Raw genomic sequence first — 17,780 nt, 5'->3', positions numbered from 1 at the left:
GTTGTTTTTTATGAACAACTTTCAGATATAGTATTTTAAAGTGAATAGACCAGGCAAACCTGCTTTTTTGGACTGATTTTATGAAATAGAACAATCTTTTAATGTGAAAAGAGCTTCTATTTCACTCTTCTGTTCTAAAATGATTTATGCTCATCATACATTTTTACTTATATTCTTTTTTTCAAAGAGTTTATTTATTTTTTTATTTGAGAGAGAGGGAAAGAGAGCATGAGTAGAGGGGGAGCTGCAGAGGGAGGAGGACAAATGCAGAGCCTGATGTGGGACTCAATTCCATGACCCTGAGATTATCACCCAAACTGAGATCAAGAGTTGGACACCCAACCAAGTGAGTCACCCAGGCATCTCTCTGTTCTTTTTTTTTTTTTTTTCAAAATTTTTAAAATTTGTATTCTTTTGTTAAATTTTTCAGTTTCTTCTTTCTCTCAGCCTAAACTTGAAGGTTAGGATTCCAACATATGATGTGATTTAAGAGAATAACTGCACAAAACAATTTCCCTCATTGCTTGTTATAATGCCTAAAAATTAACCATGAGGATTCAGTCTTTTGAAAATAAAAACTTTTCTAAAATATTGTGTTAAAATGTACATCACCTTAAATTAATGTATTCCAACAGCTGCTATATAGAACATTACTTCCATGAATTCTTAGAGTTTAGGGAAAGGGAAGTTTCTGTGGCAAATTATATACAGGAAATGCTACAACTGTACTACTTTTAAAAACTCATAATACCCTTAAGCTTAACAACAACAACAAAAAAAGTGGAAAGTCTTAGCTAAGGAACCATGCCTAACTTCATTTACACCAGTGCTTTCTCAAATATATTGATGACAGAACTCAAATATATCAATGACTACTTACTTAGTCATTGATTCTCAACAAGATACTAGCCAATAGGATCCAACAATACATTAAGAAAATTATTCACCATGACCAAGTAGGATTTATTCCCGGGACACAAGGCTGGTTCAACACTTGTAAAACAATCGATGTGATTCATCATATCAGCAAGAGAAAAACCAAGAACGATATGATCCTCTCATTAGATGCAGAGAAAGCATTTGACAAAGTACAGCATCCATTCCTGATCAAAACTCTTCAGAGTGTAAGGATAGAGGGAACATTCCTCAACATCTTAAAAGCCATCTACGAAAAGCCCACAGCAACTATGATTCTCAATGGGGAAGCACTGGGAGCCTTTCCCCTAAGATCAGGAACAAGACAGGGATGTCCACTCTCACCACTGCTATTCAACATAGTACTGGAAGTCCTAGCCTCAGCAATCAGACAACAAAAAGACATTAAAGGCATTCAAATTGGCAAAGAAGAAGTCAAACTCTCCCTCTTCACTGATGACATGATACTCTACATAGAAAACCCAAAAGCCTCCACCCCAAGATTGCTAGAACTCATACAGCAATTTGGCAGCGTGGCAGGATACAAAATCAATACCCAGAAATCAGTGGCATTTCTATACACTAACAATGAGACTGAAGAAAGAGAAATTAAGGAGTCAGTCCCATTTACAATTGCACCCAAAAGCATAAGATACCTAGGAATAAACCTGACCAAAGAGGTAAAGGATCTATACCCTAAAAACTACAGAACACTTCGGAAAGAAATTGAGGAAGACACAAAGAGATGGAAAAATATTCCATGTTCATGGATTGGCAGAATTAATATTGTGAAAATGTCAATGTTACCCAGGGCAATTTACACGTTTACTGCAATCCCTATCAAAATACCATGGACTTTCTTCAGAGAGTTAGAACAAATTATTTTAAGATTTCTGTGGAATCAGAAAAGACCCCAAACAGCCAGGAGAATTTTAAAAAAGAAAACCATATCTGGGGGCATCACAATGCCAGATTTCAGGTTGTACTACAAAGCTGTGGTCATCAAGACAGTGTGGTACTGGCACAAAAACAGACACATAGATAAATGGAACAGAATAGAGAACCCAGAAGTGGACCCTGAACTCTATGGTCAACTAATATTCGACAAAGCAGGAAAGATTATCCATTGGAAGAAAGACAGTCTCCTCAATAAATGGTGCTGGGAGGGATCCCTGGGTGGCGCAGTGGTTTGGCGCCTGCCTTTGGCCCAGGGCACGATCCTGGAGACCCGGGATCAAATCCCACATTGGGCTCCTGGTGCATGGAGCCTGCTTCTCCCTCTGCCTGTGTCTCTGCCCCTTTTCTCTCTCTGTGATGACTATCATAAATAAATAAAAAATTAAAAAAAAAAAGAATAAATGGTGCTGGGAAAATTGGACATCCACATGCCGAAGAATGAAACTAGACCACTCTCTTTCACCAGACACAAAGATAAACTCAAAATGGATGAAAGATCTAAATGTGAGACAAGATTCCATCAAAATCCTAGAGGAGAACACAGGCAACACCCTTTTTAAACTCAGCCACAGTAACCTCTTGCAAGATACATCCACAAAAGCAAAAGAAACAAAAGCAAAAATGAACTATTGGGACTTCATCAAGATAAGAAGCTTCTGCACAGCAAAGGATACAGTCAACAAAACTAAAAGACAATCTACAGAATTGGAGAAGATATTTGCAAATGACGTATCAGATAAAGGGCTACTTTCCAAGATCTATAAAGAACTTGTTAAACTCAACACCAAAGAAACAAACAATCCAATCATGAAATGGGCAAAAGACATGAAGAGAAATCTCACAGAGGAAGACATAGACATGGCCAACACGCATATGAGAAAATGCTCTGCATCACTTGCCATCAGGGAAATACAAATCAAAACCACGATGAGATACCACCTCACACCAGTGAGAATGGGGAAAATTAACAAGGCAGGAAACCACAAATGTTGGAGAGGATGCGGAGAAAGGGGAACCCTCCTGCACTTTTGGTGGGAATGTGAACTGGTGCAGCCACTCTGGAAAACTGTGTAGAGGTTCCTCAAAGAGTTAAAAATAGAGCTACTCTATGACCCAGCAATTGCACTGCTGGGGATTTACCCCAAAGATACTGATGCAGTGATATACCAGGACACCTGCATCCCAATATTTATAGCAGCAATGTCCACAATAGCCAAACTGTGGAAGGAGCCACAATGTCCTACGACAGATGAATGGATAAAGAAGATGTGGTCTATATATACAATGGAATATTACTCAGCCATCAGAAGAGATGAATCCCCATCATTTGCTTCAACATGGATGGAACTGGAGGGTATTACGCTGAGTGAAGTAAGCCAATCGGAGAAGGACAATCCTCATATGGTTTCACTCATATGGGTAATATAAAAAATAGTGAAGGAGATTATAGGGGAAAGGAGGGAAAATGAGTGGGAAATATCAGAGAGAGAGACAAACCATGAGAGACTCCTAACTCTGGGAAACAAAGGGTTATGGAATGGGAGGTGGGTGAATAGGGTAACTAGGTGATGGGCAATGAGGAGAGCATGTGATGGGATGTGGGATGAGCACTGGGTGTTATGCTATATGTTGGCACATTGAATTTAAATTTTAAAAATGTAGGGACACCAGGGTGACTCAGTGGTTGAGCGGCTGCCTTTGGTTTGGGGTGTGGTCCTGGGGTCTGGGGATTGAGTCCCACATTAGGCTTCCTGCATGGTGCTTGATTCTCCCTCTGCCTATATTGCTGCCTTTCTGTGTGTCTCTCGTGAATAAATAAATAAAATTTCTTTTAAAAATTGTTTTATTTTTTTTTTAATTTTTTTATTTATTTATGATAGTTACAGAGAGAGAGAGAGAGGCAGAGACACAGGCAGAGGGAGAAGCAGGCTCCATGCACCGGGAGCCCGACGTGGGACTCGATCCCGGGTCTCCAGGATCGCGCCCTGGGCCAAAGGCAGGCGCCAAACCGCTGCGCCACCCAGGGATCCCTAAAAATTGTTTTAATGTTTAAAAAATAATTAATTATTTTTTAAAAAGAAAAATTATTAATGGAATACATAGGTACAGTATCATATAAACAACATTGCTGCATTAAAATCAAAGACAATAAGCTTAGTTACCTTAAATACAAGTTGTGCAGCAAAGGTCCAATGGAGGTAAAGCGAGAAAATATAATGCCATTCCAATCCTCTCCAGTTTTCTTAAGTTTGGTAAAGAAAATGAGATATTACGTTGCATTCTAAAAGAAATATTTTATTACTATATTTCTGATTGCATAGCACTTTACAATTTACAAAACCTTTTAAAGTACAATTAGCTCATTTGATCTTTACAATATTATTGTTTTGAAGAAATCAGAGCTATATCACAAGTGTCATATTTTAGCAGATAAGAAAATTCAGAGATGCCTGATGATATCTCCAAATTTACAAGCTCTCCTTGTATGTGGCAACCTAGATCTCAAATTCAGGCATTCTTACTCTTAGGACCTGATTTGTCTGCCACTAACAATAAGTATTTCATCAGGTCACTTCTATTTAAATTTAAATGTAGTTTTACTTATCTTGAAGTTTCTGAACCACAACCTGTAATGTATAAATATTTTTCACTAAGCCCTTGTATAGAAAATTAGTATAGATTATTTATATATTTAACCTGTAGGACTAGACTTTTCACTATGTAGAAGTGCTATTTGAAGCATAGAAGCTGTAGAAATCCAAGAGATGAACCTCATGACCTAACTAATTGCATAATTGCATTTGACCTAAGAGAGCTTCTTATGAGCTCTATTTAAGACTGTATAAAGTGAAAACACTGACCCAATTGTGTATGTCAATGATTTAGCGCCAAATATCAAAATACTGGAGAGTTAAGGGGTTATTATATTATTAAACGAATATAATAATGATCTAACTCTCCACTGAAATGAAATTCAGTAGAATTAAATATTTGTCTCAGTGAAACACCATGGGTCAGCTTGACAATATCTTGAAATCAAGGTAAATGAATAGAAATCATCAAAGGGTTTTTAAACAGAAGGATTAGATATAAATGAAAAACTAAAAATGAAGCAAAAATGATTTTCTAATATTACTTCCAAATATCTTCACTATACCTATGTCTAATTCGTATAAAAACTAAGTCTCAAAAGTCTCATGCACTTAGCTGCCTGCCATACTGAAAGGCAAACTGCAATTCAGCCAATGGTAAGCAAATTTTCTTACAACCTTTGTTTCTCATGCATCTCACATAACACCAGACCCCAACTAACAACAAAAAATTTCTTTCCAAAAATTTAGTTTTGAAATAGTGGTCTTGGGGCGCCAGGGCTGGCTCAGTTGGTAGAGCACACAATTCTTGGTCTTGGGGTTGTCAGTTTGAGTCCCATGTTGGGTGTAGAGATTACTTAAAAGTAAAGTAAAATAAATAAAATAAAATGAAATAGTGGTCTAAAAGCCTATTTTTGCAACCTGAGTATTTATGAGTTGGATGTTTGTCACTCAAGGAGAATTACAATCAAAATCAGGTAAGAGGGCAGCCCTGGTAGCTCAGCAGTTTAGCGCTGCCTTCAGCCCAGGGCCTGATCCTGGAAACCCGGGATAGAGTCCCACGCCAGGCTCCCTGCATGGAGCCCACTTCTCCCTCTGCTTATGTCTGTCTCTCTCTCTCTGTGTCTCTCATGAATAAACAAATAAAATCTTTAAAAAAGAAAAAAATCAGGTAAGAAAATTCAGTAAGGTCATTTAATATATGGATTAAAATCTCTATTATCTGGTATTATCTGGGTCACATGGGTGGCTCAGTGGTTGAGTGTCTGCCTTGGGCTCAGATTGTGATCGAGGGGTTCTGGGATTGAGTTCTGCATAGAGCTCCCCGCAGGGAGCCTGCTTCTCCCACTGCCTGTGTCTCTGCTTCTCTTTCTCTCTGTGTCTCTCATGAATAAATAAATAAAACCTTTAAAAAACAAGAAAACACCTCTATCATCTGTATTTTTATCATATTTTTCTATCATATTCCTAAGATTATACATTTGAACTAAGATTTGGCATAAAGCAAAGAGCCATAGAACAGAAATATGTCAGCATTAATGTAATCCTTATAATTGAGAATCAAACCTCATTTAAGATGCTTAGTAGATGTAACAGTCTCTTCATGTACTCCTAGAATTTATTGCTGGGTTTTGTTCTGACTGTTGGAAAGTATTTTGATCTAAAACATCTTATAAGCAGTCTACATGGGGCACATAGAGTGTTTTACTCAGGAGTCTAAATTGTTAATCTCACCTTTGATGTTTCTTTTAAAAAAATGATTTTATTTATTCATGAGAGACACAGAGAGGCAGAGACATAGGCAGAGGAACATGCAGGCTCCCTGCAAGGAGCCTGATGTGGGACTCAATCCAGGGACTCTGGGATCACACCCTGAGCTGAAGGCAGATGCTCAATTGCTGAGCCACCCAGGCTTCCTGCCTTTGATGTTTCTTAAACATTTTTCTATTTTTCTGCTCTCAGTAGCAATTTCTTGGAAGTCATAAAGGACTTGTAAGCACCTAATCATGGTATATTTTGTATACTTTTAAAATATTGCCTTTTAAAAAAATTTTTGTTTTATTTTCTTGGGAAGCTTACACCTCCTAGAAACTTCTTTCCCTCCTATATCACTCTAACCTGGATAGAGACCCAGGTCCTCAGTTGACTGTGCCTAACAACCAGCTGTGTAATTTTGGAAAAATCTATTCACCTCCTTGACCTCAGTTTTCTGAGAAATTTAGCTTTAAGTTCCTCTCAGAGTATTCCTTCTCAAAAAAAAAAAAAAAAAAAAAAGAAATAAGGAAGGAAAAGAAAAGGATTAATTAATTTATTTGAAAGAAAGAGAGAGAAAGGGAGAGAATCCCAAGCAGACTCCATGCCAAGAGTGAAGCCTGACATGGGACTCAATCCCATGACCCTGAGATCATGACCTGAGAAAAACAAGAGTTGATTTGAGCCACCCAGATGCCCCTCAAGTATTCTTTCTTACATATTCTTTGACATAAAGCAATTGTCCAGAAACAGACATTGAAGAAATAAACACTATCCTGCCTTTCACATGTGTTTGGCCAGAATTATGAGGGTCTCTCAGACATCATTGGAATGAGAGGACTGGCCAGGAAAGGGGGCATGTTAAAGTCCACCCTGCTGGAAGTATCCAACATGAGGTGTCATAAATTCAAGTCTAGGAATATTAAGGACTGCCTAAAGCCCTGTGAAGAGTGATGACCAAATTTTGATACTGTGATTATTTTGAAGTTTTCAACTCTTATCTCATCAACAGGATAAGGAAGCTGTTGAAGAGATATGCTCTGTGTATTTTGCTACTCATACACTGGTGTGGCAAGGAAGCACCATAGACCACTGATCAACTATGGGAAACAAACAACGCTGGAAATACACTGTTGACAGTCTTTGGGTAACATAAGCTTCTCTTGGGTTCTCATCAATTATAGAAGAGGTTTGATTGTCAAATTTCCCAATACTTGGGAAATTCCTACTTTCTGGGGTCATCTATTATAATTTAGTTTACAGAAAAATAAAGTCTAGATGAATAAACATGTTAATAGTGGTGAGTTAAGACTCACTCCTAAGGGGAATGGGATTGCTGGGGAGAGACTTCCATATTTATTTTATACTCTTTGGATTTTTACTACTTTTCTTATTTAAAAAAAAAGAATTTTAATGTGCTATATTAACAATCCTAAACTGAAAATAGGCTTGTTATCCAGACATTTCAGGTAATGGGTATCATTCTCAGGCTGAAAAGAAAAGAATTACTGTCTAATTTCTAGAGTAGATTTTACCACAATGGCGTAAGTTTGTAGACATTTGGAAGAAAATTATTTTCATTTGCTTCCTTCTTTTCACAAGTATTTGATTATTTTATTGTATCATATTTCTGTGTGTTTATTTTTTCCAGGGTTAGTCTTGATACGTATATTCTTGGTACATGGCAATTGATCAATAAATGTTTGTTGAAGGAATACATTAAATAAACCTTAATCTTATTCTATTTTAAAATCAGAATAACTTTTATTTTATTTATTTATTCATGAAAGACACAGAGAGGCAGAGGCACAAGCAGAGAGAGAAGCAGGTTCTATGCAGGGAGCCTGATGTCAGACTTGATCCTGGGACTCCAGGGTCATGCCCTGGGCCAGAGGCAGACACTCAACTGCTGAGCCACCCAGGCATCCCCAGAATAACTTTTCAAATAGAAGGATACCAAGCTGGGCACTGAAACAGTGTTGGTTTTTGTTTTTGTTTTTCCTAGTAACCTAGAAGATTTTACAATATTCTTTAAAAGTTATCTTAAAACTCAAAATGGATAAAAGATCTAAATGTGAGACAAGATTCCATCAAAATACTAGAGGAGAACACAGGAAACACCCTTTTTGAATTCGGCCACAGTAACTGCTTGCAAGATACATCCACGAAGGCAAAAGAAACAAAAGCAAAAATGAACTATTGGGACTTCATCAAGATAAGAAGCTTTTGCACAGCAAAGGATACAGTCAACAAAACTAAAAGACAACCTACAGAATGGGAGAAGATATTTGCAAATGACGTATCAGATAAAGGGCTACTTTCCAAGATCTATAAAGAACTTATTAAACTCAACACCAAAGAAACAAACAATCCAATCATGAAATGGGCAAAAGACATGAAGAGAAATCTCAGAGGAAGACATAGACATGGCCAACATGCATATGAGAAAATGCTCTGCATCACTTGCCATCAGGGAAATACAAATCAAAACCACAATGAGATACCACCTCACACCAGTGAGAATGGGGAAAATTAACAAGGCAGGAAACCACAAATGTTGGAGAGGATGTGGAGAAAGGGGAACCCTCCTGCACTTTTGGTGGGAATGTGAACTGGTGCAGCCACTCTGGAAAACTGTGTGGAGGTTCCTCAAAGAGTTCAAAATAGACCTGCCCTACGACCCAGCAATTGCACTGTTGGGGATTTACCCCAAAGATACAGATGCAATGAAACGCCAGGACACCTGCACCCCGATGTTTCTAGCAGCAATGTCCACAATAGCCAAACTGTGGAAGGAGCCTCGGTGTCCATCGACAGATGAATGGATAAAGAAGATGTGGTCTATGTATACAATGGAATATTACTCAGCCATCAGAAGAGATGAATACCCACCATTTGCTTCAACATGGATGGAACTGGAGGGTATTATGCTGAGTGGAGTAAGCCAGTCTGAAAGTACAAACATTATATGGTCTCATTCATTTGGGGAATATAAATAATAGTGAAAGGGAATAGAGGGGTAGGGAGAAGAAATGGGTAGGAAATATCAGAAAGGGAGACAGAACATGGAAGACTCCTAACTCTGGGAAACAAACGAGGGGTGGTGGAAGGGGAGGAGGGCGGGGGGTGGGGGTGACTGGGTGACGGGCACTGAGGGGGGCACTTGACAGGATGAGCACTGGGTGTTATCTGTATGTTGGCAAATTGAACACCAATAAAAAATAAATTTATTATTAAAAAAAGTTATCTTTAAAATTTTCCTACTTATTTTCAGGGAAATCTGATTTAACAAATACGTTGATAGTGAAAAAAATTTGACTTAATAAACAAGTTGTATATGATATCTCAGTTTCTAAAGAAATGATTAATTTTATGTTGGCAAAGTACTTGCATATTATTTAATTAGCTATTCCTCACAACTATTCCTCTAGTGCTATTATCTGAGTTTAAAAAGAATGATTAAATGAATGAATGAATGAATGAATGAATGCTTTGCTTAAGATCCCAAAGGTAGGCAGCAGTGAAGACAATTTGATGTTCATTAGCCCTGTTGTCTCCCCAGAACAAAGGGTAGAACTGCAGAGCTTTCTTCCATGGCAGTAGTAGTGGTTCATTTGTTAATGCTTGTCAGGAAAAGATGAAAGACTAAGCCAGATAAGAAGTGTCTGCCTGCTACAGGTATGGTTTAGCATCGTGGTTTATAACTTATATGTAGTAAATATTATAACCACTATTAGTTAGGCCTTGTGCTTTTTTTTCAGGCTTTGCACCCTTTAAGTGCACAAACTCACATTTCTTCTCCAGTGCCAAAATATAGTTTACTTCTGCTCTAGGCCTAGGAAGAGAGAGAAGAGAGAAAGAGAATATGAACAAAGTTTAAATGGATCTGAATTACTGAGGTTTCTTTGCTATATTTTATTGAATTCCACATTTTAAAATTGATGGAAAGGTGCTCACTGAAAAAAAAGTGCTCATATTGATAAGTATAACTTTGAAGGAAGAGGGGAAAGTTATATTTTTGGCAGTAGGTCAGCTTTTACTAAATCTATTTTCCTTCCTTCTCTTTTGTTATTACATTTTTATTGAATATTTTCCTACAGCTTTTTTGGAATTAACTGAGTTACTCTAGTTGTTTGCATGCAGGAGTAAGGTTTTTTCCCCTCACTTCATTTAACATTCACATGAATTTTTATTCAATTTCTTTGGCTTTGGATATTCACCTCTCTTCATCTTCTGTGTTCTGAATAGCATTTTCTCTTCTGCCTATTGTTCCTGTGAATGAGGCATTCACAGTTGGATTTACAAGCTGTTCTGGAAATTCAGAGTTTTCCTTTGTGGCATGTGACTCTTAGAACACAATCTATCCTTGGCATTTGCCAGTTAATGCCTAGACTTCTCCAAGGCTAAGCATCAGTTAAGATGGTTGAAGAACATCAATGTTGAACTAAAACTTTTGACTAATAAGCCCCAAATTCCTTTGTTTCGTAGTTGCATTTTCAACATGAATTCTGAGTGATTTCTGGGTGCTTTACTTTTTTCAATCCCAAACTCTTGTTCTTAGCTTTACCTGCCTCTTTGAAGTATTGACCAGCCTTATGTCTCAGTATAATCACTGACAAATGTACATTATTATTGCGTTGGCTTTAATTCCCTACTAAAATTTAAATAAATTTGAGGTATTATTAATATCCATTTACAATGTCCTTTTGATTTTTAATATGGAACAAATCCTGCTGGATAACATTATACAAACAGCAATTTGATTTCCTGAAAGTAAACCTAAGTAATGAAAATTCCTACCCCTTGGGCTTAATGCATGATTTTAAATGTCAAAATCTGCCTAGAAAAGTCAACTATATTCCCCTCCCAGGTAGTTAGCTACAACCAGAAAGGAAGAAAAATTGAAATACTTCTATTTAAATGTTGTTACAGCATTAAATAAATTTGTCTTGAGTTTCTAATATAAAATGTCTAATAGAAGTCCCTCTGTTTGGAAGATGCAGCCCACTTCCAGACTTTTGTTTGGGAAAAGATCATTTAGAGATAATTGTGTGTAGTACTTCTGCATTAAGTTCTATTTTTCTCATTTTTTAAGGAATGTGGCAGGTATCCCTACCTTTTATCGGTGCCTAAGGAGCTTTGTGATGAAGTTATTACTGTTTCTCCCTTGTCTTCATTAAAAGCCTCCAATCCCCGAGGACTCCGTGACAAGTCAAGCTCAATAGCCTAGCAGGCAAGGGCTGCTTTTTCTGTCAGGTTTCCCACCCATCTTTCCTAACTTACAAACATCCTACACCACTTGATTTCCGAGAACCCTTTCTGACAATCCCTGCTTTTGTCAATGCCAAACCCTTTCCAGAATCCACTATGCCTTGGATTCTCATTACAAACGTTTTCCATTACAAACTCAGCTGTGAAGGCTTCCCAAATAACAACCTCCCTCCCAGTTAGTGATCCCTCCAGGGCAGCGGCTTCCTAGGTGTGGTCTCCTTCAGGAATTATCAAAGTCACTTCATCACCCTGGAAACTTGTTAGAAATGTAAGAGTTGGGTAGCCTGGGTGGCTCAGCAGTTTAATGCAGCCTTCAGTCCTGGGTGTGATCCCAGAGACCCCGGATCAAGTCCCACGTCGGGCTCCCTGCATGGATCCTGCTTCTCCCTCTGCCTGTACCTCTGCCTCTCTCTGTGTCTTTATGAATAAATAAATAAGATCTTTAAAAAATGGAAGAGTTTTGGTGCACCCTAGGCCTAGTGAATTAGAAAGTCTAGGGGTGGGACCTATTGTGTTTTAACAAGCCCTTCTCTGGATTCTGACCCATGGCCATAGGGCATCAACTTCTAGCCATACAAGTATCTCCAGACTCTCGCTGGTTTTCATAGCAGGTTCTTAAGAGGACTTTCATGTAAAACTAATCCTAAACAAGCAAATAAAAACAAAAATATTTGCTTAAAATGGCCTACCTAAAACAAATTAGCCTGAAGCCTATTTTTCCAAATGTTATTTACTTAATGATCAGGGCTCTTAATAAACAATTTACCTAAATTCAATCTCCTGTGAATGTTTTTTACATCCTTATTGATGAAGTTTTGGAATATAGGTGAAGTTTGGTGGAGTGAGGTCCAGAGCCGATGACCAAGAAAGAATTCTTGAGATGTCTTTGGTGCAAAATGGTGGTTTTATTAAAGCCTGGGGACAGGACCCGTGGGCAGGAAGAGCTGCTGCCCCGGGCCTGTGAGGGGTGGCTGATTATATACCTGGGAGTGGGAGGGGTTGGGAAGGGTGGGAAAATAGCCTACTCTCTAGGGAATTCTGGAAGCCAGTATTCCAGGACCTTGAGGGGATCAGCTATTGTTGGGGAAAGGTCACTTAATACCATTTAATAAAACCTGAGTCATGAGACCCTTCCGATGAGTATTGGTGGGCCATGTACTTGGCAGATGATCTCCAATACATATCTTGGGGGTTTAGAGATAAGGAGAAATTTCTAAGGAATTTTTATATGTTAAAGTAGACTCACAGGATCCTAGGGGTTAGACTACGATTGCCTTCTGCCCTTAGCAAAGTATGAACATCGAGGCAGTTGAATCTATAGAGGAATGTCACTCACCCTGTTTCAAGGACTTGTCAGTGTGCTTTGTCCTCAGCTAGTCTCTTTTCCCCCATCACTTAACAGTTTCCACACCATTCTTTGTTTTTTTTAAAATATTTTATTTATTTATTCATAGAAAGAGGTGGAAGGAGAAGCAGGCTCCATGCAGGGAGCCTGACGTGGGACTCGATCCCAGGTCTCCAGGATCACACCCTGGACGGAAGGCGGCGCTAAGCCGCTCAGACTGCCCCCACACCATTCTTTAAGTCACTAATGATCTCTCAACTTTCATTTGAAACCTGAGATTTTCCCCACCTGGGTTAAGTTGTTCTCTTAATTGTTTCCAAAATGAATTAGCTGCAGGTTTCTCCCATAACATTATGGATTTCTCATGAGCAAAAATCTTTTGTTTCTCTTGTTATGTCTTATATTATGCCTCGTGTATGGTAGACATTTGAGGAATGATTGTTGGCTTCAATGATGGTATACAGTATAATAGCAGACCGTACAGAACAGAGGCAAGCCTTGTATTCAAATGGCACTTCTTTCATTACTAGCCATGTGACTTTGGGCAAGTTTTTAAAAAAATCGCTCTATGCCTCAATCTCTTTACCTATAAAATGGGCATAATATATAATAGTACTCACATCATCGAGTTGTCATAGAATAAGAGGAGTTTATATATGTGGTATATATATACCAGCATAAAGCAAACATTATGTATGAGTTAGTTATTATTTCTTTAGTATCAAATCCTAGTTCTGCTTTTATTCAATTATGTGTTTTACTCACCTATGTTCATTTCCTTTTCAACATTCCTTGTTCTTGTAGCTAGAGCACAGGGGTGCAAGAGCACCTGGCTCCAGGGCTGCCAAAAAGACCAGGTGTAGCCGCTTGCCGCTAACAATATCCAAAGGTCGAGAGATGAGTGGTGGGTGAGACAAGAAAGCAATTTAGTTCAGTGAGGCCAACATCAGGAAAACAGTGGACTAGCAGCTCAAAGACCAAGTGCCAAAAATACTTCCAGGTTTATATATGGAAAATGTGGGACAAAGGTGGGTGGATACATGCAGTTAGGCAGCAAAGGTCACATCTATCATTGTCTTGGAGTCAATCACTGGTCTAGTATTTCAGGCTTAGGGCAGTGCTTACTACTGGGGGGAGTAGTTTTGTTTTGGTTTTTTGTGGGTTTTTTTTTTTTTTTTTTAAGATTTTATTTATTTATTTGACACAGAGAGAGAGCACAAGCAGTGGGAGTGGCAGGCAGGCTCCCAGTGGAACAGAGAGCATGACATGGGGCTTGATTCCAGGCCCTGAGGATCATGACCTGAGCTGACCCAGGCACCCCAAGGGGCAGTTCCAATTCCCATCCGGGGATGCTTTGCTCTCAGGGTAATCTGCTTGAGCCAGGAGACCGCCTGGAAGGAAAAACACAACCAGGTAGTTTGAGATCAGCCAAGAGTCAGCTGAAATTCCCTCCATTCTTATTACACTGTCTCTGCCTCATTTGGAATTAATAGAATAATTAATTTTGTCACAAATATATAAAATATCACTTTTTAAAAATTAAGATGCATGCTTTAAAGAGTTCATATTGGGATCCCTGGGTGGCGCAGAGGTTTGGCGCCTGCCTTTGGCCCAGGGCGTGATCCTGGAGACCCGGGATCGAATCCCACATCGGGCTCCCGGTGCATGGAGCCTGCTTCTCCCTCTGCCTGTGTCTCTGCGCCTCTCTCTCTCTCTGTGACTATCATAAATAAATAAAAATTAAAAAAAAAAAAATAAATAAAGAGTTCATATTCTCTGACCCAGTAATTGTCCTTCCAGAACTCTTATTTTTTTTTAATGGGCAAACACTTAGCAAAAATGTATGAACAGAATATTCATTTTAGTTTTATTAACAGTACTTACGTTCTTTACATATTTTGGATATGTCTTTTATCAGATACATGGCCTGCAAATATTTTCTCCCAGTCTGTGGCTTGTCTTCTCATTCTGTTTAGATGTCTTTCACAGAACAAAATCTTGAAATTTTAATAAAGTCTAATTTGTCAGTTTTTTCTTTCATGGATTGTGCCTTTGGTGTTTTATCTAACATGTTATGGCCAAAACCAAGGTCACCTAGAGTTTCTCCTACGCTTCTAGAAGTTTTATAGTTTTTTTTTGTATCACATTTATGTCTGTTCCATTCTGAGCAATTTGAGTAAGGTATAAGCTGTGTGTTAAGGTTCATTTCTTCTGCATTTAGATGTTCAATTGTCCTAGCATCATTTGTTGAAAAGACTATTCTGCTCTTTAATTTATTTATTTTTTAAAGATTTTATTTATTTATTCATGAGGAACAGAAAGAGAGAGAAAGAGAGGCAGAGACACAGGCAGAGGGAAAAGCAGGCTCCATGCAGGGAGCCTGATGTGGGACTCGATCCCAGGTCTCCAGGATCAGGCCCTGGGCCGAAGGTGACGCTAAACTGCTGAGCCACCAGGGCTGCCCTATTCTGCTCTTTTTAATGTCAAATTCTATTCTTTCTCTCAAGAGAAAACACTCTATTTTTATAGTGTATTTTGAAACAGATATCTAGACCCAAGATGGAGCTGCTCCTACATGAGATGCCAGGTCAGCAAACTGAAACTGAGATAACTTTTGTGTCCCTGTAAATGCTCTGCTTGGCCAGAAACATAGCATATCACTTAGTTGATCCACAAATGCCAGCCAACTTGGGCTTTCTTACCTCAAAGTCGACTATTTGGCCCTAGCCAATCAGATATTTTCTGCTTTTCATTTCCTTGTTCTTTATTCCTTATCTTATAAAAGCTTCTCATCCTCCACCCCACTTTACAGTTCTCCAAAGGAGCACGTCGCGAAGTGCTCATTTTGTTTGCCTAATCTAAATTGTCTTCTTTAATAACTTTTTAACATGTGACTCAACGTGACTCTTCTTTGTGTAGAAGAAAGCTTTTTTTTTTTTTTTTTAGAAAGCTTTTTATTCAACTCATTTGGACTGAGTGGCTGGTTTGTTCATCATATAAGATGATAATCACAAAAAAAATGATAACTACATACCTTAAAGATTTTTTAAAGTTTAAAATGTGTAGAACTCATTCATTTGCTAAACTTTTCTTTGAATATGGATCTGCTGATTGTTCTAAATTGTCTTTTTCAGAAAATACACATAAAATGCATCGCCTGTGATAGCCAATGTTTCAGTTAGAACTCAGAATTCTTAGGTTTAAAAATGGGCTCCCCCATGTAATTATCTAGAGCACCTTACCTAGCCTCTCTCGTCTTTAATTTCCTCATCTGTAAAATGAGAGTAATAATAGTACCTATCTCATAAGAGAATAAGTTAATATATGTTAATCACTTAGAACATTTGTCTCACACATAGTAAGTATGTTATAGGTATTTGCATTAAGGTGGAACAAGAACTTGTGGTACAATCTGAAGGAAGAATCCTATATCTTTATTCTCTTTTCTGTATTTTTACAATTGCTTTGTTTGCAATTTGCCTAATTTGGCAGCAGTGGTTTTTAGTGGCTTTTAGCAGCTTTCTCAAAATTCCAAAGCACTCAGATACATTTTCATATGAAAAACCTTTCTTGGGATCCCTGGGTGGCGCAGCGGTTTGGCGCCTGCCTTTGGCCCAGGGCGCAATCCTGGAGACCCGGGATCGAATCCCACGTCGGGCTCCCGGTGCATGGAGCCTGCTTCTCCCTCGGCCTATGTCTCTGCCTCTCTCTCTCTCTCTCTCTCTCTCTCTCTCTGTGACTATCATAAATAAATAAAAATTGAAAAAAAATTAAAAAAAAAAAAAAGAAAAACCTTTCTTGTACACACACATTTCATCAACATACATGGCAGATTTGGGGAAACAATGAACTCAGGTATAAAACTCCAGGGGATCCCTGGGTGGCGCAGCGGTTTGGCGCCTGCCTTTGGCCCAGGGCGGGATCCTGGAGACCCGGGATCGAGGCCCACATCGGGCTCCCGGTGCATGGAGCCTGCTTCTCCCTCTGCCTGTGTCTCTGCCTCTCTCTCTCTCTCTCTCTCGAATAAATAAATAAAATATTTTAAAAAAATTAAATAAATAAATAAATAAAACTCCACTAGTGGGATAATCAGTGGGCAGACTACAGAAGAGATGGGAAGAGAACTTCAGCTGACTCTGTTTTGACCCCAGACTTTCTAGTTGGGTTATTCTTTCCGGCTCATCTCCTGGTTCAGGCAGAAAACCCTGACAGCAAAACAGTAAAGCATCTCCTGATGGGAGTTGAAACTACCCTTCAAGCAATAAAAACTGCCCTGAGGCAGCAATACCAGAAGTGTGATTGATTCCAAGACAATGATCAATTTGACCTTTGTTGCCTACCTGCATGTACCCACCCACCTTTGTCCTTATATAAACCTGGAAGTATTTTCGGAACTTTAGAGACAGTCTTTGAGACACTAGGCTAGTCCACCGCCAGTGTTGGTCGCACTGAACTAAATTCCTTTCTTGTTTCACCATCACTCATTTCTCTGCCTTTGGATTTTTCAGTGGTGAGTGGTCTTCCCTGGTCTGTTTGGGAGTCCTGGAGCCAGGTGCTCTTGTATCCTGTGCTCCGGCTACAAGATTACTAGCCAGGTTTTCAGAGTGCAATGGAAATCAATCGATTTGTTTACAGAGGCATTGGAAAGATTCAGTTAATTTGGTTAACAGATTACATACCAGGTTGGTTAATAGGTTCTACAAATGAAACAAGACCATCTTTTTTTTTATTGGTATTTTTAAGCTGGTAGTGACAAAGTTTAAATGCACTCTGTGAGGTGATCCCTGGGTGGCTCAGGGGTTTAGCGCCTGCCTTCGGTCCGGGACATGATCCTGGATTTCCGGGACGATGTGGTTCCCTGCATGGAGCCTGCTTTTCCCTCTGCCCATGTCTCTGCCTCTCTCTGTGTCTCTCATGAATAAATAAATAAAACCATAAGCAGAAGGAGA

At 38.8% G+C, this 17,780-nt stretch overlaps 1 protein-coding gene across 5 annotated transcripts in view; it reads left to right on the top strand.

Annotated features, from left to right (window-relative positions):
- The window catches only part of MRPL1 (mitochondrial ribosomal protein L1), a 140,269-nt gene that overhangs the window by 13,430 nt on the left and 109,059 nt on the right, over positions 1 to 17,780 (top strand). For all 5 annotated transcript variants that reach the window (XR_005382931.1, XR_005382932.1, XM_038582347.1 and 2 more), the window contains exon 2: positions 7,228 to 7,362. Coding sequence is in view for 3 of the 5 variants with exons in the window: in XM_038582347.1 (XP_038438275.1) it covers positions 7,318 to 7,362 (45 nt within the window). In the remaining 2 variants the exon portion in view is untranslated. The remainder of the gene's footprint in view (positions 1 to 7,227; positions 7,363 to 17,780) is intronic.

Source organism: Canis lupus, chromosome 32, assembly GCF_011100685.1.
Source record: "Canis lupus familiaris isolate Mischka breed German Shepherd chromosome 32, alternate assembly UU_Cfam_GSD_1.0, whole genome shotgun sequence".
Lineage (NCBI taxonomy): Eukaryota > Metazoa > Chordata > Mammalia > Carnivora > Canidae > Canis > Canis lupus.
This window is presented reverse-complemented; position numbering and strand designations above follow the sequence as displayed.